At 43.3% G+C, this 21,879-nt stretch overlaps 1 protein-coding gene across 24 annotated transcripts in view; it reads right to left on the bottom strand.

Moving 5' to 3' along the window:
* The window catches only part of SPAG16 (sperm associated antigen 16), a 295,145-nt gene that overhangs the window by 154,720 nt on the left and 118,546 nt on the right, over positions 1-21,879 (bottom strand). For all 24 annotated transcript variants that reach the window (XM_070732193.1, XM_070732195.1, XM_070732200.1 and 21 more), the window contains one exon: positions 3,145-3,288. In XM_070732193.1, coding sequence (XP_070588294.1) covers positions 3,145-3,288 — 144 coding nt within the window. The remainder of the gene's footprint in view (positions 1-3,144; positions 3,289-21,879) is intronic.

Here is a 21,879-nt window from a genome sequence, read left to right as displayed (position 1 = left end):
TGAAAGATAATGTTCCAAAGTCAGCTGTGGATCAAGGAGGATGCCCAAGTTGCGGACCCTCTCTGAGAGGGTCAAAAGATCCCCCCCAGAGAGTGATAGTCGGAGTGATGGACATGTCCTTGGGAGGCAGAACACACAGCCAGTCCATCTTGTCGGGCTTGAGTCTGAGTCTGTTAGGGTGATGAATCAGTTAAATCAGATGTTAAAACCCTAGAAAGAATGCAGAGAAGAGCAACAAAAATTAGGGCTCTGGAGGCTAAACTGTATGATGAATGGTTGCAGGAACTGGTATGTAGTATAAATGAAGAAAAGAACTAGAGGTAACATTGTAGCAATCTTCCAAATCTGAGAGGCTGTCACAGAGAAGAGAGGATTGACTTATTCTCTAAAGCAGCGTTTCCCAACCGGTGTGCCGCGGCACACTGGTGTGCCGCGAGACATGGCCAGGTGTGCCGCCAAGCTTCAGCTGGGCGGGGCGCTGCCGGTACTTCCGTCCTGGGGCTCCCGCTCGCAGCTGTCCCCCGCCTCCTGCTCGATGCCGCGGTTTTCGGCACTCTCCTGCTGGGCCCCAAAGAAGGAAGGCAGGAAGAAGGAGAGCTCCATTCTTCGCACCTTTTTCCCGCCTTCTTTCTTTGGGGCCCAGCAGGAGAGCGCCGAAAACCGCGGCATCGAGCAGGAGGCGGGGGACAGCTGCGAGCGGGAGCCCCAGGACGGAAGTACCGGCAGCGCCCCGCCCAGCTGAAGCTCCTCTGGCGTCGACGGCAAGTGTCCGATGGGAGCGGGGGGGTGGGTAGCCGCAGCGGCCGCAGGCAGTCGGGGAAGATGGCGGCGGCGAGAGGGATCGCTCTCTCTCTCTCTCTCAGCTGACTGCAAGTGGGAGCCCTGACGGTGGCGGTTGGACGTGCTGCTGGACGTCGTACATGCTGGCGCTGCGTGCCTGGCATATACGGTGTCCAGCACCACGTCCAGCTGCCGCCGTCAGGGCTCCCGCTTGCAGTCAGCTGAGAGAGAGAGAGAAAGAGAGACATATAAGAGGCAGAGAGAGAGAGAAAGAGAGACATAGCAAGAGAGGCAGAGAAAGAGAGACAGAGCAAGAAAGAGAGACAGCAAGAGAGGCAGAGAAAGAGAGATAGAGAAAGAGAGAGAGAAAGAGAGACATAGCAAGAGAGGCAGAGAGAGAGAAAAAGAAAGAGAGACATAGCAAGAGAAAAAGAGACTTAGCAAGAGAGGCACAGAGAGAGAGAGAAAGAGAAAGAAAGAGAGACATAGCAAGAGAGACAGAGAGAGAAAGAGAGATAGCAAGAGAGGCAAAGAGAAAGAAAGAGACATATAGCAAGACAGTGAAAGAGAGAGAGAGAGCAAGAGAGAGAGAAAAAAGCAAGAAAGAGATAGCAAGAGAGACAGAGAGAGAGAGCAAGGGAGAGAGAAAGACATAGAGGAAGGGAAGGAGGGAGAGAGAAAGAGAGCAAAAAAGAGAGGAAGAAAGAAAGAGGAATGGAGAGAGAGAATGAAGGGAAGGAAGGAAAAGAGAGAAAGAGGGAGAAATAGAGCGAAAGGGAGGAAGAGAGGGGTTTTTTGTCCAAACTTTTCTTTAGCCCGCCCCCCCCCCCTTTCAGTGTTCCCCAGGATTTTGAAAATACGAATAATGTGCAGCGGCTCAAAAAAGGTTGGGAAACACTGCTCTAAAGCACATGAGGGCACTTGCACCATAATCTCACCATAAAAACAGATTTTTTAAATGATGCGATATTCCGTGTTCTTTTACCAGAATACAATATAAATTATCTCTTATTATTATTATTTTTTCCTGATAGACCTTTCATATATCCAGCTAGGTAAGGTAATAAATTAAAAGTGGCAGGACCAAGTCAACTTCATCTTACCTCAAAATAATGAAACAGAATTGGATCTGGCTGGCACCCACATGGGAGTCTACTAGAAAATTTTAGGACAAAAGCCCTGTGGAAACATGAACAAACTTTCTACAATGACTTCCACAGCATGGTGTCAACACATACTAAATGGAGAATTACACTTTCTTTAAATTGGGGCGCGTGGAGTAGAAAAAAAATCAATTTCAGATATTGAAAACATTAATGGAAAGTAGCTGGCCTATAATAGAAAATCTGAAGCCAGGAAAATAAAATGCTAAGGGGACAACTGGAAAAGTAGGTTTCCCCCCTCTCATGAGGGCTTTATAAAAGGGGAGAACAGTGCGAATTTTATATTTATTACAGTGCATTTATGTTTTCTTCCTTGAAGGCTTGCTGCAGGCTAGATAACAGGAAAGCTCCAGCTGATAGCAACCAAATAGACATTTAGTGAATTTGGATAGGAAGCCAGGATCAGAGAGATTTGTTGCAGTAGAGAGAATATTTTATTTATGGACTGAAATTTTATTGTGTAAATTTATTCAGATGTCTGTGCTTATTTAAGAAACTAGAGGGAGCAGGTTATCAGCCTTTTCATGCAATATTTGATCATTCATTCTTCTTTTGCTTTTTTACTTTTCAATTTTCTTTTGTAACATTGGTTTAGTGAAAAGATTCAATATTTTAATAAACCTTAGTAAATTCTTAGTATTTACTCCAAGAAAACACCTCCCACCTAGTTAAGCTATGGAAAAGGGGGGATTTCCATTTGCATCCTCATAGATAAATAAGAAGCAGAGATGATTTCCAGCAAGTGGCAGCAAATTCAGATCTGCCCAGGTTTGGAGATAGCTTTTTTGAATCAGTAGAGATTTGCCCCACTATATACTGTCCATATATACTCCAATATAAAATTGTGTAAGTGAGAGCTTTTCCTCAAATTATGTAACACACTATGTTACCTTCTACATTCTAATTACTGAGATCTAATAATAATTGTTGATAAACCACTCAGAGAGAAATCACACAATTCTCTGCATGGACTGGGGAAAACACCAATAATAAAAATAAAACTGACATTAAAATAAAATTGACACTCACATGTATCTAGTTGTTGTACAGTATTATAATATTAAAATATTAAATTGTATGAGACCTGGAAATCTGATACAGAGCAAGTGGACTAAAATTTACAATGTATTGAAAATAACCACTTTTAACAGGTTAAGACCCAAAAGAATCAATGCTGGTTTCCAGCACTATTTTTACTTACCTTGGATGGAAGCAGCATCCAGAAAGCCAATCTGTGTGACCTTCACCCTTCACAATAATGTTCCCATTAGGAAAGGCCCACATTTTCCATAAGCGATCATCACTTCCAGTGACAAGAATATCTTTTCTTGGATGTAATGCCAAGCTGTAAATAGCAAATAGAGAAAGTGAAAATTAAAACTGAACAAAAAATGATATAGCTTAGAAACTGGACTGAAAGAAGTCTGAGGCTAACATGACTTAGGTTCTGTTTCCCAGTATTTGCTAAGTTAACTTCTGGTCTCAAAAGGCTTTTTCTAGCATGGCATAGCATAATATGGGAATGATGCTAGAAATGAGCAAAGATCAACACAGCAGATGTTTAGATGTAAAAAGCCCAACTCATCTTCACTTTCCATCTTGAGCTTTGGAATAAACTACTGTATTTACAAGAAAGGAACATGACCCTGAATTCCAACTCACCAAATCAGTATGCTCCTAACACAGTTTTGTACTGCACATCTGTGCATGTATTTGCCAAAAGGGAGATTCCAAGAAAGAGTAGGATCAAGAAAAAAAGAAGTAATATTATTAATTAAAAAGAATTAATCTGTGCAAAATGTCCCTTTTATAAAATTAAACTTTTCTTTTCACGTAGTGTTAAACATAGAAATATACATGCAACTTCCCTGTAACAATAATAGCAAAAGAAGGTGAAAAGATGATGCTATCAGGATTTTATAAAAAGCAATAAACAGAAAACTGTTGTTCTTAACACAATAACACATGTGCTTCAGTTGGCAATATGAAAGCATGAAGAAAGGCATTTGGAAAATATTACTATATCCACTTCAATATTCTCTTCTTAAAACTAAATGTAGTTAGACTGTTCATTCTCTTCATTAGTTTCTACTCTTTTTCAAATGTCTGAGAATCTTCCAAACTTCACTGAATCCTTCTGAGAATCAGAGGTGGGTTTTAGCAGGTCCTGACCAGTTTTGGAGAACCAGTAGCGGAAATTTTGACTAGTTCAGAGAAGTGGTAACTACAAGTACCACCTTTGACTAACCGCGCCCCATCCATTCTCTGCTTCCCAAGTTCCAGCTGATTGGGAGGAAATGCGGATTTTGCAGTAACCTTCACCTGGAGTGAGGAGGGAATGGAGATTTTACAGTAGCCTTCCCCTGCCACACCCACTAAGCCCACTAAGACATGCCCACAAAACCAGTAATATATTTTTTAAATCATACCACTGTTTCAAATCTAGAAATGATATTTAAAATATGATCTAATTAAAACAGAATAAAACAGAACATTACTTTCTCCGTGAAAAATCTACTTCTTGTCAGGCAGAAGTCTTCATGTGGAGTTAGAGAGTTCAGCCTGACACAACACAAAAGGGGATGGGAGGGGTAGTGAGTAGTCAGAGGGGAAAGTTACTAGACACAACCAAAGATTCCTTTCTCCAAGCCAAGGCCACTATTTGTTTATTTATTTATTTATTAGATTTGTATGCCGCCCCTCTCGGTAGACTCGGGGCGGCTCACAACAATAATAAAGACAATATAAAAACAAATCTAATAATTTAAAAAACACTAAAAACCCCATTACTAAAAGCAAACATACACACAAACATACCATGTATAAACTGTATAGGCCCAGGGGAGATGTCTCAGTTCCCCCATGCCTGACGGCAGAGATGGGTCTTAAGAAGTTTACAAAAGGCAAGGAGGGTGGGGGCAGTTCTAATCTCCGGGGGGAGCTGGTTCCAGAGGGTCGGGGCTGCCACAGAGAAAGCTCTTCCCCTGGGTCCCGCCAAATGACATTGTTTAGTCGATAGGACCCGGAGAACGCCAACTCTGTGGGACCTAACCGGTCGCTGGGATTCATGCGGCAGAAGGCGGTCCCTGAGATATTCTGGTCCGATGCATGAAGGGCTTTATAGGTCATAACCAACACTTTGAATTGTGACCGGAAACTGATCGGCAACCAATGCAGACTGCGGAGTTTTGGTGTAACAAGGGCATACCTGGGGAAGCCCATGATTGCTCTTGCAGCTGCATTCTGCACGATCTGAAGTTTCCGAACACTTTTCAAAGATATGTAGAGAGCATTACAGTAGTCGAACCTCGAGATGATGAGGGCATGAGTGACTATGAGCAGTGAGTCCTGGTCCAGATAGGGCAGCAACTGGTGCACCAGGCGAACCTGGGCAAACGTCCCCCTTGTCAAAGCTGAAAGATGATTCTCTAATTTGAGCTGTGGATCGAGGAGGAGGCCCAAGTTGCGGACCCTCTCTGAGGAGGTCAATAACTCCCCCCCCCCCCAGGGTTATGGACGGACAGATGGAATTATCCCTGGGAGGCAGAACCCACAGCCACTCTGTCTTATCCGGGTTGAGTTTGAGTCTGTTGACACCCATCCAGACCCCAATACCCTCCAGGCACTGGCACATTACTTCCACTGCTTCGTTGACTGGACATGGGATGGAGATGTACAGCTGGGTATCATCAGCATACTGATGATACCTCACCCCATGCCCCTGGATGATCTCACCCAGCGGTTTCATGTAGATATTGAATAGCAGGGGGGAGAGGACTGACCCCTGAGGCACCCCACAAGGGAGTAACCTAGAAGTCGACCTGTGACCCCCCACTAACACCGACTGCGACCAACCAGAGAGGTAGGAGGAGAACCACTGCAAAACAGTGCCTCCCACTCCCAACCCCTCCAGCCGGCGCAGAAGGATACCATGGTCGGTGGTATCAAAAGCCACTGAGAGGTCAAGAAGCACCAGGACAGAGGATAAACCCCTGTCCCGGGCCCGCCAGAGATCATCCATCAATGTGACCAAAGCAGTTTCTGTGCTGTAGCCGGGCCTGAATCCTGACTGTTGAGGGCCTAGATAATCGTTGGAGCGCCACCACCTTCTCAACAACCTTCCCAATGAAGGGAAGGTTGGAGACTGGCTGATAGTTGTTAAGAATGGCTGGATCCAGGGAAGGCTTCTTGAGGAGCAGGCGCACAAGTGCCTCTTTGTAGGGATCCGGAAAGGACCCCCTCTCCAAGGAAGCGTTGACAATCTCCTGGACCCAGCTCCGTGTCATCTGCCTGCTGGCCAAAACCAGCCAGGAGGGACACGGATCCAGTAAGCAGGTGACAGAACTCACAGCTCCAATGGCCTTGTCCACTTCATCAGGTGTCACCAGATCAAATTCTTCCCAGACAGGTGGACAAGTACAAGCCCCAGTCACCTTGACTGACTCGTTGTCAGTCAACTCTGTTATCCAATTGGAGTCGAAGTCCGCCCGGATCTGAGTGATTTTATCAGCGAAAAACATGTTAAAATCCTTGGCACTACTCTGCAAGGCTCCCCAACTCTCCCCTGGTTAAGAAGGGAGTGGGTCACCCTAAAGAGAGCAGCCGGGCGGGATTCCGCTGATGCAATCAAGGCGGCATGATACACGCATCTTGCCGCCTTGAGCGCCACTTTGTAAGTCTTAATATGAGCTCTTATAAGTGTTCAATCGGATTCGGACTTACTCTTCCTCCATCGCTTCTCTAGATGTCTCTTCTGGCGTTTCAACTCCCGGAGCTCCTCGTTGAACCATGGAGCTCTACAGGGTCTAGTGCTGCGGAGAGATTGCAACGACACAATCCGGGCAAGAGTCTCTGCTGCAGCCTTGTTCCAGGCCTCAGCAAGAGACTCCGCCGAACTGTGGACGAGTGCATCTGGAATAACCCCAAGCGCCCTCTGAAAGCCCTCTAGGTCCATCAGGTGTCTGGGGCGGAACTGTCTAATCGGTCCCGCCTCCCTGCGGGGAAGGATTGGAGCCAGGAAGTCAAGCCGTAATAGAAAATGGTCTGACCATGACAAAGGCAACACTTCTAAGCCCCTTAGTCTCAGACCATTACTCAATTGCTCAGAGAGGAATACCATGTCAGGTGCGTGCCCCCCCTCGTGAGACGGACCCTGTACTACTTGAGTCAGGTCCATGGCTGTCATGATGGCAATGAACTCCCGCGCTAACCCAGAGGTTTCGCCAAGCGATGGCAGGTTAAGATTCCCCAAGACAATAAGTCTGGGGAATCCTACCGCCAACCCAGCTACCTCCTTGAGCAGCACAGGCAGGGCTGTTGACACGCAGCTGGGAGGCAGGTACGTGAGCAACAAGCCCACCTGAACCCCTAAGTCCAACTTCACAAGGAGGGACTCACAACCCGCAATCTCTGGAGCAATGAGCCTACGTAGGGCAAGGCTCTCCCTGGCTATAATAGCCACTCCTCCCCCCATTCCCTGGGGCGAAGGTTGATGCCATACCTGAAACCCAGCTGGGCAAATTTCAGAGAGAGGAACTCCTCCCTCTGGGTCCAGCCAGGTCTCAGTCACACATGGCCTCCTCATCCAGGATCAAATCCCAGATGAGGAGAGCTTTATTTACCACCAACCTGCCATTGAGTAGCAGCAACCTGAGCCCAGGGCCAGAATTACACTCGTCACCAGCACCCTGGGTTGGGCTCACGGAACCGGAACAAGGAATCGCTGTTAAGCAGTGATCCCTCATTCCCCTGGAACGGCTAGTTCTGTGGCTCCCGCCATATTTGCCTCTCCCCAGCAGGACCAGAATGTTCTGACCCTCTGCCACCCCAGAGATAGGTGACCCCTCCCTCCTTCCTCTCTAGCGTCAGGTGGACCAAAAAAATCATGCATATCATTCCCATTCAATTCATACATTCCTTCCATCCAATCTCAAACATCCGTCCCTAAAATTACCCCCCAATGAATTAATTAAAAATATAAAAAAATATAAAAATATAAAATAAAATGGTTAACTGGTTAGCTGTTAAAATTAATCTGAGACAATGATGTAGTAGTCAGTTAGTCTAAAATCAGTTCTATGGGAAGAATCATCAAACAATTTGCCATTCCAGGTCAATAAATAGATAATGTCCTCTGTAGATCTTTCTTTAACTCTTTGAATCTGCTATGTATAAAATCTTCCACTAGGGGCACAGTTCTTCAATAATGATCTTCAAAAAGAGTGAGCAGATGGAAGTGGTGGGGGAGGGGGAAGATGACAGGCAAGTTCTAATGTTAGCTGATATCCTCAGTCAATTGGCCTCTATAATCATAGGCAGTTCAGCACTTTGTTCACTTCCCCCCCCCCCCAACATTGGTCGTTCTGTTCTCTCCATTCTCTCACCAGTCAACGTCCTCAGTCTGTGCGGTGGCCTCCAGCCAGCCTCGGACTCCTTCCTCCCCTGGCCACCCATTTTCTTCATCCCCCCTCCCTTCGGCACTGGCAGTTCTCACCCACCAACGCCATCCAGGGGATTGGGCTGTTGTCCCTCACCTGGCAGCACTGGTAGCCTTCATCGGCCGGTATCCCTGGCTCCTCAGATCTCCTCGGTTGCCCTCTGACACTGGCAGCAGGCCGCTCCCACCAACCTGCATCCCCGGCATCCTCGGCTCCGCACAGCCCAGTTCAACTGGCAAGCTTGTCCAGCCACCGCTCTGGTCTCTGCTCCTTCCTCCCACATCTCGTTGTCCCTATCGCCTTGGCATCGTCACTCCCATTCCATGGTGCCGTGCCAGGAGGCTCAGCTCACGTCTTTACGCCTCCTTCTTCCCTCAGCGTCTAGGAGCGGCACCATCTTCCATGCCCCAGCTGACCCCCAGCTGATCCTCCCGGCTGGTCTCTCAGCGCTGCTGTCCCGGCACCCACAGAAACGGCAGCATTCACTCTCTGAACCTCCAAACGGAGGGCTCAGCAATGAAAAGGACAAAAACAATAACTGGCCTAGAATGAGTCATTGCTTGGCGTTTTCCTCCATAACTCTCAGAAGAGCGGCAGCTCCACCATCCTCTCGCCACTCAGACTGGAACCGTGTTCTGCCTCAACTGAAGAGAAGAGGAAGCTGATAAGCCCTGCACACAGACTGGCTCTCGTGATGAACTTGTGGGTATGGGGGATGTAAGATGAGCCTTAACCTAGGTGGGATTCTGGGAAGTACTCAGAATTGGAATGACAATAGCATAACTAACATGGTTCAGTTAATAACTCAAGCTCTGATTGAGAGAATTGGACTGGGACTTGGTTTATTTCTCAGATGCTATTTAGAACGCTGACACTTCTTTTGATGCAACCTAAAATTGCTATTTTGTAAAAATCTCACTAATTTATATTGTTTCTGTTCTGTCTGGGTCACTCTGGAAGCTATGACCAACCCAAAAAGATAAGCCAGACACACCAGCTGAATCCAAACACAGTTTTATAATGGTAAAGAAGCCAACAGAAAATGTCCTTACAGGTCAGGAAAGCACTGGAACTCCAAAAGAAACACGAAAGCAATTGTTCATACAGAAAAACAGGATCCTTAATGCCAAACGAGGCTGTTGAGCTAACAGACACAAACCTCCCACCGGTCTTCAAGACTGCTGGGCCACGAGCCAGGAACAAAAACGCTGAGAAAAAATGCAGATAACACCAACTCCTCTTTGATAACACTCCACGCTGCCGAAATGGTTCTCATGCCTTATAAACCCTTCCCTGCTAATGAGGACCACACCCAACCCCCAGGTGCTCCTCATTCAGTGCTGATAATATCTACGCAGTTGAGTTTTCCTTTGAGCCATGCGTCTCTGCCGCATACTAATGATAGCTTGTGCTTCGTCATCCAGGGACTCCAGGGAATCCAGAGAATCAAAGCTACTTGCTTGAGATAGCCCTTCCCTAGGGCTCCCAGGCCTTGCTTCATCTTCACTTTCTTGACTGCTGTCTCCACTGTCTGGCTGCAAAGAACTCTCCCCTCCGCTCTCAGACTCCCCCGGGCATGGAGCCAGCAGAGACGCAGCTGGTCTTTGATCTGGCTCAAGCTGAACCACAACAGTTTCTAAGATAAAAGATATTCTTTGAAACTGTTGTTAAGCTTGGTGCTCCTCATTCTTAAGGGAAGAACCTTGCACTTATCTCAGTTAAATGTCATTCAGGTCTTTTCAGTCTATTTTCCTAACCTATCAAAACTTTTAAATATTATTTCTTTTCCAAAATATTACTTATCCAATCAGATTTATGTCAGCTGTAAATCTGATCAGCATTTCTTCCACTTCTTCATCCAAGTTATCAAAAAAAATATATATGTTGCGGTCCAAGGACCAGCACTAAAAGAACCGACAGAGCTGGCTCCATGACATCACCACCGGTTTACTACCGATTCAATAGAACCGATGTGAACCAGAAGGAACCCACCTCTGGTCTAATCCTCATACCTATGACAATCATACTACCCCCATAGTAATCATAGTTTGGGTGCTTGGTAACTGATTCACATTTATATCCTTTACAATATCTTATGGTCATGTGATCCTACTTTATGAGATTTTTGCTGGTTTTCAGCAAAAAAAATGCCCATTCAGAAGAATAGATTCACATTTATGACTGTGGTGTTCGCTTGAAGACTGCAGATTTGCTTAATGACCATGGTAAAATTGGTCCCCAAATCAGGTCTGAGTTGACTGCAATGAATTACAATGGAAATTCTGGTCCCAATTGTGGTCATAAATCATAAACAGCATTCCCATAATTTACTAAGCTAAAATACTCCCCACAAGTTACAAATCAATCTTGTCATGGCCTCTTCTATAGTCATCCTGAATATCATAGTGTTAAACTGGATCATTTGTTTTGGATCATCTTCTACCCCCACTCCCCAAGACAGAAATTCATCAGTTTTCCTTTATTTTTAAAAGATTATATATTTCTAATAGATTACCAAATTTCTTCAGAATCTTAAATGTTATTCACCTGATGATGCTATTTACTCTTTCAGAGTAAAACAAAGTAAGCTAATTCAAATATATATAAACCTATACCTATACCTTTACCTACATATCTACCTACAGACAGACAGACAGACAGACAGACATATACCATATTTTTGGTATATAAGATGCACCGTTTTTCTTCCTAAAAGAGGCTCATAATTAGGGTGCATCTTATACTCTGAATTTTTTTTCCAGCCCTAACTAGCTGCTAATAATCTTCCCAACTTTTACCTTGCAAGTTCTTTCATTGTTTCTCTTTGCAAAGAATGTTTTCCAAACCCTAAGTCTTTGCAGGGTTTTCTTTCATTACTCTAACTTGATCTGAGTACGTTTCTTTCCAGCCCTAACCAGGTGCTAACAATGTTCCCAGCTCTTACTGGCTTGCAAGCTCTTTCATTGTTACTCTCTGCCAAGAATGTATTCCAAACCCTGTCTTTGATTTTTTTTCTCATTCTCTATTTGCTCAAAATGTTTCTTTCCAGCCCTAACCAGATGCTAACGATGTTCCCAGCTTTTACCAGCTTGCAAACGCTTTCATTGTTATTCTCTGCCAAGAATGTATTTCAAACTCTGTCTTTTGGGGGGGGGGGGTTCATTGCTTTACTTGCTCCAGATATTTCTTTCCAGCCCTAACCAGGTACTATCAATATACTCAAGTTCTTTCATTGTTACTCTCTGCGAAGAATGTTTTCCAAGCCATCTAGTCTGCCCTTATACTATTTCCTGTATTTTTATCTTAGGATGGATATATGTTTATCCCAGGCATGTTTAAATTCAGTTACTGTGGATTTACCAACTGCGTCTGCTGGAAGTTTGTTCCAAGGATCTACTACTCTTTCAGGAAAATAATATTTTCTCATGTTGCTTTTGATCTTTCCCCCAACTAACTTCAGATTGTGTCCCCTTGTTCTTGTGTTCACTTTCCTATTAAAAACACTTCCCTCCTAGACCTTATTTAACCCTTAACATATTTAAATGTTTCGATCATGTCCCCCCTTTTCCTTCTGTCCTCCAGACTATACAGATTGAATTCATTAAGTCTTTCCTGATACGTTTTATGCTTAAGACCTTCCACCATTCTTGTAGCCCATCTTTGGACCCATAGTTCCCTCTAAGCTGAGCAGTGAGCAATCGTTCACTTAAAAATCATCATGAACTCAGAGTTTTCCAAACCTGCCCAGAAGCCGAGAGGGAAAGAGTGAGAGGGAAGGAGAGAGAGAGGAAGTGAGGAAGAGAGAGAAACAGATAGAAAAAAGAGAAGAAGGAAAAGAGAAAGAAAAAGAATGGGAGTAAGGAAGAGAGAAAGAAAATCAAAATCTAGTTTGAAACTAGCTCAACTATTTAAGTGGCATTTTGATATTGATAGAGTTGCTCTATTATGAGCTCACTGTTATAGACACACAGTACAGTATTTTATTTTGAAATTCTCTAAGGCAAAACAGGGTGGGTTTTTTATTTGTTTGTTTGTTTGTTTGTTTATTTATTATTTCTGTGCCGCCCAGTCCCGAAGGGACTGCTGCTCAGACACTATACTTTTCCGCCCACCCCTCCCCCAAAATTAGAGGGAATACTGTTTGGACCCGTTCAATTTTGTCAATATCTTTTTGTAGGTGAGGTCTCCAGAACTGAACACAGTACTGTATTCCAAATGTGGTCTCACCAGTGCTCTATATAGCGGGATCACAATCTCCCTCTTCCTGCTTGTTATACCTCTAGCTATGCAGCCAAGCATCCTACTTGCTTTTCCTAACACCCAACCACACTGCTCACCCATTTTGAGACTGTCAGAAATCACTACCCCTAAATCCTCCTCTTCTGAAGTTTTTGCTAACACAGAACTGCCAATACAATACTCAGATTGAGGATTCCTTTTCCCCAAGTGCATTATTTTACATTTGGAAACATTAAACTGCAGTTTCCATTGCTTTGACCATTTATCTAGTAAACCTAAATCATTTACCATATTACAGAGGCCTCCAGGAATATCAACCCTATTGCACACTTTAGAGTCATCGGCAAATAGGCAAACCTTCCCTACCAAACCTTCCCCTATGTCACTCACAAACATATTAAAAAGAATAGGACCCAGAACAGACACTTGTGGCACACCACTTGTAACCTGTCTCTGCTCAGAATACTCGCCATTCACAATAACTCTCTGTTGTCTGCTCTTCAGCCAGCTGCAAATCCACTGAACTATCCAGGGATTAAGCCCAATCTTCACTAATTTATCTATCAACTCTTTATGTGGAACCGTATCAAAGGCTTTGCTGAAGTCCAGATAGGCAATATCCACGGCACCACCTTGATCCAACACCTTTGTGACATAGTCAAAGAAATCAATGAGATTAGTCTGACATGATTTGCCTTCAGTAAAGCCATGCTGATTTGGGTCCAATAGGTTATTGTTTTTTAGGTGCTCTTTTTGAGTAGAGTCTTCATCATTTAACTATAACTGATGTCAAGCTAACTGGCCTGTAGTTACCAGCTTCTTCTCTACTGCCCTTCTTGTGGATAGGCACAACATTGGCCATTCTCCAATCCTCAGGAACATCTCCTGTTAACAGGGATTGGTTAAACAAATCAGTCAGGGGGGTAGCAATGACAGATCTCAGTTCTTTAAGAACTCTGGGATGGATGCCATCTGGACCCATTGCCTTATTTATCTTTAATCATTCAAGTTCTTCTAAGACATCGGCTTCTAAGATCACTGGAGCTGAATCTGTACAGCTGGAAGCTGTATAGTATTATTTTGTAAGGTGTCTTGAGAAAACTGAACAGAAGTAGCTATTGAAATGGTCAGCGATCTTCTTATTCCCATCAATGCATGTATTATTCCTGGTACTAAGCTTCGTGATGCTGCAGTTTTTCTTCTTTCTATCACTAATATATCTGAAGAAGGTTTTATCCCCCTTCTTTACAGATTTGACAATTTCTTCCTCTTTTGAGGCTTTAGCAGCATATGTTATCTGTTTCGCCTCCTTCTGTCTCATTTTATACACCTCTCTATCAGACATACTTCCAGACTCTTTATACCTCTTATAGGCAACCTTTTTTGCATTGACTATAGCCTTAACAACTTCTTCCTTTTACCTTTAGTTATTTGCCTTACATACAGTCCAGTGGCTTTTAAGATGGCCTTTTTTAATACAATCCACTGGGTGCTCGCTCCTGCTATTTTATCCCTCCCTTTTAATTCATTATTTAAATATTCCCCCATTGCATTAAAATTTGTTTTTCTGAAACCCAATACTTTGGTTGAAGTATAGAATTGCTCAGAGTACTGAATAGTATCACAGTGAGATGTCACAGATTTCACTTCCAGGCTCAAAACAGTAGGAAACCTTTTCCCCCTATCAACTATGGCTGGAAAATGATGGAAACTGTCACAAAAAGGTATTTGATTTGATTTGATTTATTAGATTTGTATGCCGCCCTTCTCCGCAAACTCGGAGCGGCTCACAGCAGTGATAAAAAAATATACAGTAACAAATCTAATATTAAAAGTCTAAAATAACAAATCTAATATTAAAAGTCTAATAGCCTCATTATTTAAAAAGCACACACACAAACATACCATACATAAAACTACATAGGCAAGGGGAGATGTCTCAGTTCCTGCATGCCTGATGGCAGAGGTGGGTTTTAAGGAGTTTACGAAAGGCAAGGAGGGTGGGGGCAATTTTAATCTCTGGGGGGAGCTGGTTCCAGAGGGTCAGGGCCGCCACAGAGAAGATTCTTCCCCTGTGTCCCGCCAGCCGACATTGTTTAGTCGACGGGACCCGGAGAAGGCCAACTCTGTGGGACCCAACCGGCTGCTGGGATTCGTGTGGCAGAAGGCGGTCTCGAAGATATTCTGGTCCGGTGCCATGAAGGGCTTTATAGGTCGTAACCAGAAATTGATTGGCAACCAATGCAGACTGAGATAATCGCTTTTGTAATAAATGTTGAGCTTAGTCAGATTTATTGATATTACTTTTGGGCAGTAAAGATAGTTTCCTGAACAAAATTGTACATAAGCTCTCTCAGACAGTTCTCTTAAAACAGAGCTCTTATAAAATTGAACATTAAGTAATATGATAATTTACATTTCCAAACTTTGAACTGGAGGAAACAGCAAATGTATAATACTTCAGTGACTAGATCGATATTTAGCAAGATATTTAGTATATTCCTCTGCTAGTTGGCATTTTTAGCCAAAAAACATGCAAACAATTGTAGCCTTCTGTTAAAATGAAGCCTTCTGTGAACATAATGTACTAGTTCGGAGCAAATAAATCATTTAAAGTTGTCTTGGTGGACATCTGTAAAAAAATCAAGCAGTCAGGCATGATTTGCTTGCTTGCTTGCTTGCTTGCTTGCTTGCTTGCTTGCTTGCTTGCTTGCTTGCTTGCTTGCTTGCTCGCTCGCTCGCTCGCTCGCTCGCTTGATGCCACCCAGTCCCTAAGGACTCACCTAATGTGTCTCTCAGACACTATACTTTTCCGCCCACACCAAAAATAATTATAGGGAACATTGCCAGGGACTCCGCTGCATTGTGTACTAGGGAGTCGGGTATTTCCCCAAGTGCCCTCTGGAACCCCTCTGGGTCCATTAAGCATCTGGGCAAAACCACTTAATCAGCTCCGCCTTCCTGTGGTGGGGGATTGGTGCCCTAAAGTCAAGCCATAACAGGAAATGATCTGATCATGACAAGGGAGAGATGTCTATACCCCTTAACATCAGATCATGATTTCACTGCCCTGAGAGAAACACCAAGTCAAATATATGTGTCCCTTCATGAGTCGGACCCTGTATTACCTGGATCAGGTCCATGGTTGTCATGAAAGCCATGAACTCCTGCGCTGCCTCTAAAAAGCCAACGAGCAACGGTAAATTGAAGTCCCCCAGCACCATAAGCCTGGTGAACTCCACTGACAGCCTGGCTACTGCCTTGAGCAACTAATTGCTAGTATTATATTAGTGATTAGTGCAACACAACTTAAAGAGACAGAGGATGTTGATTGCCTGATCTTCCATCAATTTGCAACCAGCAACTGTATAAGATTCTTCCTTATTTTTCTTGTTTCTATTTTTTTCATCTTCTCTGAGCAGTTTCTAGATGAATTCTTATCTCTTCATTTAATTTTTAAACATAATCTGCACTTTCTTATTATTCTTTGCCAAGCTCAGTTAAATCTGAGCTTTATTTTTCCTGAAACTATATCTAACCTCATAATTCCTTATGGGATGGAGTCTGGGCAACTGAATGGAGCTAACAGAGTGTTTACAGGGCAGATGCCTTTCTGTCACCTATGCGGAGTTTGATTCAGCAGATATATTCACAGAGACAGAAATGTTTGCCACTATCTAGGACTGAATTCAAAGCCTCCTGATTCTGACGTGAGAGCTCCATCTCTAGGCCACCACATCACTCCTTTCATTAGGAGTGCTAAAGTTGCTCAAAAAGTGCACAATTAGAAACAAATACTACTTAATTAGTATCTGGGGATGAGGAAATGACATAAGTATGCTAAGGTTGCCTCTTGAAATGAGACATCACATTCATGCTCCAAGAAGTACTAAGCATGTAACATTAATTAGATGTTTTATTCAACATTGTTAAAAAGTTTTATTTCATCTTTTCACAGGGTCTTCTTAGAGCTTTGCATGAAATACTCCAGGCATCATTTAAGTGCAGCAACTCCCTGTGATTCATTAAATTCAAATTTCCACCAGAGCTTGAAAACAATTTGCTGGTGCTTTTTCTTTCTGCATTAAGGTTAATAAATGGACTTCTTAAAACAGCAACATCTTTTTTTAGTCAGCAGAGAAGCTTGAAACAAGGGAGAGAGAAAGAGAAAGAGAGGGAAAGAGAAAGAAAAAGGGAGTGAAAGAGAAGGAGAGGGGAGGGAAAGAGAGAGACGGGGAAAGACAGAGGGAGAGGGAGGGAGGGAGGGAGAGGAGGAAGAGGGAAAGAGAGAGGGCAAAGAGAGAGAGGTGAAGGAAAGAAAGGGAGAGAGAAAGAGAGAAAAACAGAGATGGAGAGAAATAGAGAAAGGGAGAGAAAGGGAGGGAAAGAGAGAGGGAGGGAAAGGGAGAAAGAGAGAGAGGGAGGGTGAAGGAGGGAAAGAGAGAGGGAGGGAAAGAGAGAGAGGTAGAGAGAGGAAGGGAAAGAGAGAGGGAGGGGAATGGAAAGAGAGAGGGAGGGAAAGAGAGATGGGGAAGAAAAAGAAAGAAAGGAGGAAAGGGAGAGAGGGAGGATAAGAGAGAAATGATATTACAAAAGTTTTTCTTTTTTATTGTTGCTAAACATAATATTTCAAAAGCAGGAAAAAAGTGAAGGAGCATAAAAGTGCATTTATCACATGTTTCTTAGAACAATTAGCTGATTGGTTATCATTATTTTAGTAGTAAAATCTCAGTATTCAGGTTAAATTGCCACGCTGGCACTTTCCGATAATTAAGTGGGCTTTATTATTATTATTATTTATTAGATTTGTATGCTGCCCCTCTCCAGAGACTTGGAGCGGCTCACAACAACAAAACAGTACAAATCCAATGGTTAAAACAATTAAAAACCCTTAATATAAAAAACAATCATACATCTCATACAAACCATACATAAAGCGGAAATGGCCCAAGGGAATCAATTTCCACATGCCTGGCAACAGAGGTGGGTTTTAAGGAGTTTGCGAAAGGCAATGAGGGTGGGGCAATCCTAATCTCCGGGGGGAGTTGATTGCAGAAGGTCGGGGCTTTGGGTTGCAGTTTGGGCTCTCAGTCCCTAAAATGTTCACCATCACTGCCCTCTACCATTCCAGACAGGTGGCTAACCAGCATCCGTAACTTCTGAAGACAAGCTTTTCCACTTGTTAATTGTTCTTACTATTAGGTAATTTCTCCTAACTTCTAAGTTTCTCTCTCCTTCATTAGTTTCTTGCACATCTTGCACATGAGTGTTAGAGTACTTTAACGTTTACTTTAGATACCTGTGAAATAGGATCTAAGGCTTCCAAACAATGAACCTGACTCCAAATAGGCAGTGGACCCATGATCTGTATGGTAGCCTCCTTTGCAACAGTCAAACCTGCTCCTCAGGCTTGAACCACGCAGGATTAGTGAGCTGAAAAATATTGCATGAACATTTAGATTCCAATGAAGTGTTTAAGTAGCCATATTTATTTACTTACTTTTATATACTTTTAAAATTCACAGCCATGCTGCAGAATTAATCTCTAAAAAGGATAAAATTCCTATAGGTGCTTGCACAAGCATTTTGTAAACTGTCAGCAAGTTTGCTAATTATGCACTGGAGTCTCCAAATAGAGAAAGTTTAATTTCCTTAATAATAAATGCTAACTCATGATTAAAGGAGCCACAAATATACTGTATTTTTGGTCTATAAGACACACATTTTTTCCTCCCAAAAGTGGGTGAAAATGTGTGTCTTATAGAGCTAATGTTGCTGACGTCCCACTCAACCACTGGCCCCCACCCTTTGGATGTTTTCAGCCTCCAAACATCCCATTTTTGACCTCCATATGCCTCATTTTTGGCCTCTGTGCATTCCATTTTCAGTCCATTCCATGCCGTAGGGATCACAACTACTCCCCATTGCCATGGCCTATTGCTGCCAATCGCCACTGCAGGTCGTCATGGGTGGCAGCAATTGGCAGTGGCAATCCCCACCATCTGGAATGGGCTGAAAATGGAATATGTGGAGGCCAAAAATGGGGCATGCAGAGGCCAAAAACGAGATGCATGGAGACAACACTAGGTGGCAGCAATCACCACAGCCTAAAACAGCTGATCAGCAATATTCCAGGAGACTAATCAAACCACCAATTAGCTACTCACGCTAAATCAGGCTGCAATAATGTGCTGAAGCTGACCAGGGTATTTAACATTAGGTTTTAAATGATTAACATCTAGTGTAGATAGGGAAATCTTGTATATAAGATAATGCACAAAACTCCCCCCCCTCCCCGCACAAGAAAGGAATATTAGCATGCCATGAAAGTAGGCTTCTTCTGCCAGGAATTATTACTAAACAAAGAGAGGCTGCAAGCTGTCCAAAACATTTTATTCAGCAACGAAGTTTAGTTCTGGCTAGGTCACCATGACTAATCAAAATTACAGTGAAATGAAGAGCATCTAATCAAAAGTAGTTTTCTCTCCTACTAGCATGAAAGATATTTTTTAAAAACCTCTACAATTCCAAGAGAATAGCAGAGTGTGCTGTTGCCAATGGTAACAGGAATAGCCAGTCTAGATAAGATAATACAATGGTCTGTAAAGAAAAGCAAAATGACGTAGACCTGATTCCCTGCTCAGGAAAATGCCGTTATGAATCAATAATCTTCCTTCAATTGATAAGAAGAGAAGAGAAAAAAGTCTATTTATACTTTTTTTAAAATAAGCTATGGTTCATGAATCATAATAATTATAATTTATTAGATTTGTATGCCACCCCTCTCCAAAGACACGGAGCGGCTCACAACAATAGTGAACAATGTAAACAAATCCAATACTTAAAAACTATCTAAAAGACCCTTATCATTAAAATAACCACACAACTCAATCATACCATACATAAACCATATTAGCAAACTGATACATCAGTTACTCCATGCCTGGCGACATAGGTGGGTTTTCAGCAATGTACGAAAGGTGAGGAGGGTGGAGGCGGTTCTAATCTCCGAGGGAGAGTTGATTCCAGAGGGCTGGGGCCACCACAGAGAAGGCTCTTCCCCTGGGTCTCCCAGACAACATTGTTTAGTCAACGTGACTCAGAGAAGGCCAACTCTGTGGGACCTAATCGGCCGCTGGAATTCGTGTGGCAGAAGACGGTCCCGAAGTTATTCTGATCCGATGCCATGTAGGGCTTTACAGGTCATTACCAACACTTTGAACTGTGACTGGAAACTAATCGGCAGCCAATGCAGGCCGTGGAGTGTTGACGAGAGATGGGCATATCTAGGAATGTGGCTCTCATGGCCACATTCTGCATGATCTGAAGTTTCCAAACACTCTTCAGAGGTAGCCCCATGTAGAGAGCGTTGCAGTAGTTGAACCTCGAGGTGATGAGGGCATCATAAAAGATATGAATAGTAAAAATTAGAACAATGGTGATTTGGCCACATGCAACTGCCAAGGCAAACTGTAAGGGCCATCCAACTGCACTGGAGCCATCAAAGGAGTATTCACTTGTGAAGCACATTTGGTATAGGAAGTCAAGCTGAGAAAGCAGAAAGCTTTCCTGGGCCAGAGTGAATGCTTATAACAACATTCACTAGAATCATAAAACTGCAATGGACCTTGGAGATCTTCTAGTCAAAGCCCTTCCCGTTATTGCATTACAGACAAATTGTTGTCCAATCTTATCTTAAATACCTCCAATGATGGAGCACCCATGGCTCTAGGAGATAAGCTGTTCCAATTTTTAATTGTTCTGGCAGGAAATTTCTCCACAGTTCCATATAGGATCTCTTGCTTCCATCTTTTGCTTCTTGTCCTGCCCACAGTTGCTTTGGAGACTCAACCCCCTCTTCCCTGTAAAACCCCCTCAAGTACTCAAAAACAGATATCATGTCTCTCATAATCCTTCTCTTTATTAGACTAGACATATCTAGTTCCCTTAAAATTGATCATATGGTTTAGTCTACACACTACTTGTCATCTTTGTTGCTTTTCTTTGCATTCTTTCTATGGACTCCGCATATTTTTGATATCATGGTGAAAAGAACTGGACACAATATTTCAGGTATGGTATCACTGGTGCTGTATAAAGCTGCAGTATCACTTCTCTCTTGATATTATCCCTATGCTGATGCAGCCCAGGACTGCCTTGACTTTTTTGGGCACACTTTTGTCTTATACTTAAATTATGGTTTAGCAGTATCTGCAGCTGTGAAAAAAAAATAGTCCTAGACTGCATCAACAGAGGATTACATGACATTATGGTACTATTCTATACTGCACTAATTAGGCCACACTTGAAATACTGTGCCCAGGTCTGGTTGCCATGATAGAAAACAATGCTGAGACCCCAGAAAGAATGTAGAGAAGAACAACAAAGACAATAAAGGGTATGGAGGCAATATCGTAATGAACATTTAGGAGAATCAGGTGTGTCTAGTTTAACAAAGAGAAGGATTAGGGGTGACATGATAGCTGTCTTTTGGAACTTGATAGGCAATTATAGAGAAGAGTGGGTCAACTTATTCTCCAAAGTATTTATAGGTAAGATAAGACGCAATGGGTGAAAACCTGTAAAAGACAGATCCAACCTAGAATTAAGTAGATTTTGTTTAACAGTGAGAACAATAAATCAATAGGACAGCTTGCCTTCCAGAGTTGTGGGTGCTTAATTGTTGGAGGTTTCCAAGAAAATATCAGACAGCTATTGGTCCAAGATGGCATAAGATCTCCTGCCTTGGGCAGTGTGCTGGTCTAGAACAGGACTCCCCAACCTTTTGAACCTCAAGGCACCACTAAATTCATAATTTTAAATCCCACGGATCACTAATATGATTTGCCAAATGAGTGGCTGGATGGGTGAGGCTAGGGGGTCATGTGACTGGGCAGGCATTGCCAACTGGATGTCACTTGTGTCAAGGAATGCCATGCCATCCTCTACTTGCCCCTCCCAGCCAATCCTTGTTTGCCCATCCAGGCTCCTTAAGGCCCCAATAGGAAGCAGTTGTTGGAGCTAAGCAGCCATCACAAGAAAGAGTTGGCAAAATAGCTGGCTCAGTTCAAATTGGATCTGACTAAGAAGGAGGCTCAGCAGAAGGACCTCACGGAGGACTAAGAGCATAGGCTTTCCAAGCAGAGGGAAGACCTGCAGGAGTACAAGGCCAGGTACCGACACCTGAAGGCTCAGGGGGTTGAGATAATCAGCCAGTTCCAGGCCATGATACAGTCTCACTAGAGCAAAACCCTCTGGTT

This window comes from Erythrolamprus reginae, chromosome 1 (assembly GCF_031021105.1).
Source record: "Erythrolamprus reginae isolate rEryReg1 chromosome 1, rEryReg1.hap1, whole genome shotgun sequence".
Classification (NCBI taxonomy): Eukaryota; Metazoa; Chordata; class Lepidosauria; order Squamata; family Dipsadidae; genus Erythrolamprus; species Erythrolamprus reginae.
Note: the sequence above shows the minus strand (reverse complement) of the source record. Positions and strands in the feature narration are given on the sequence as shown.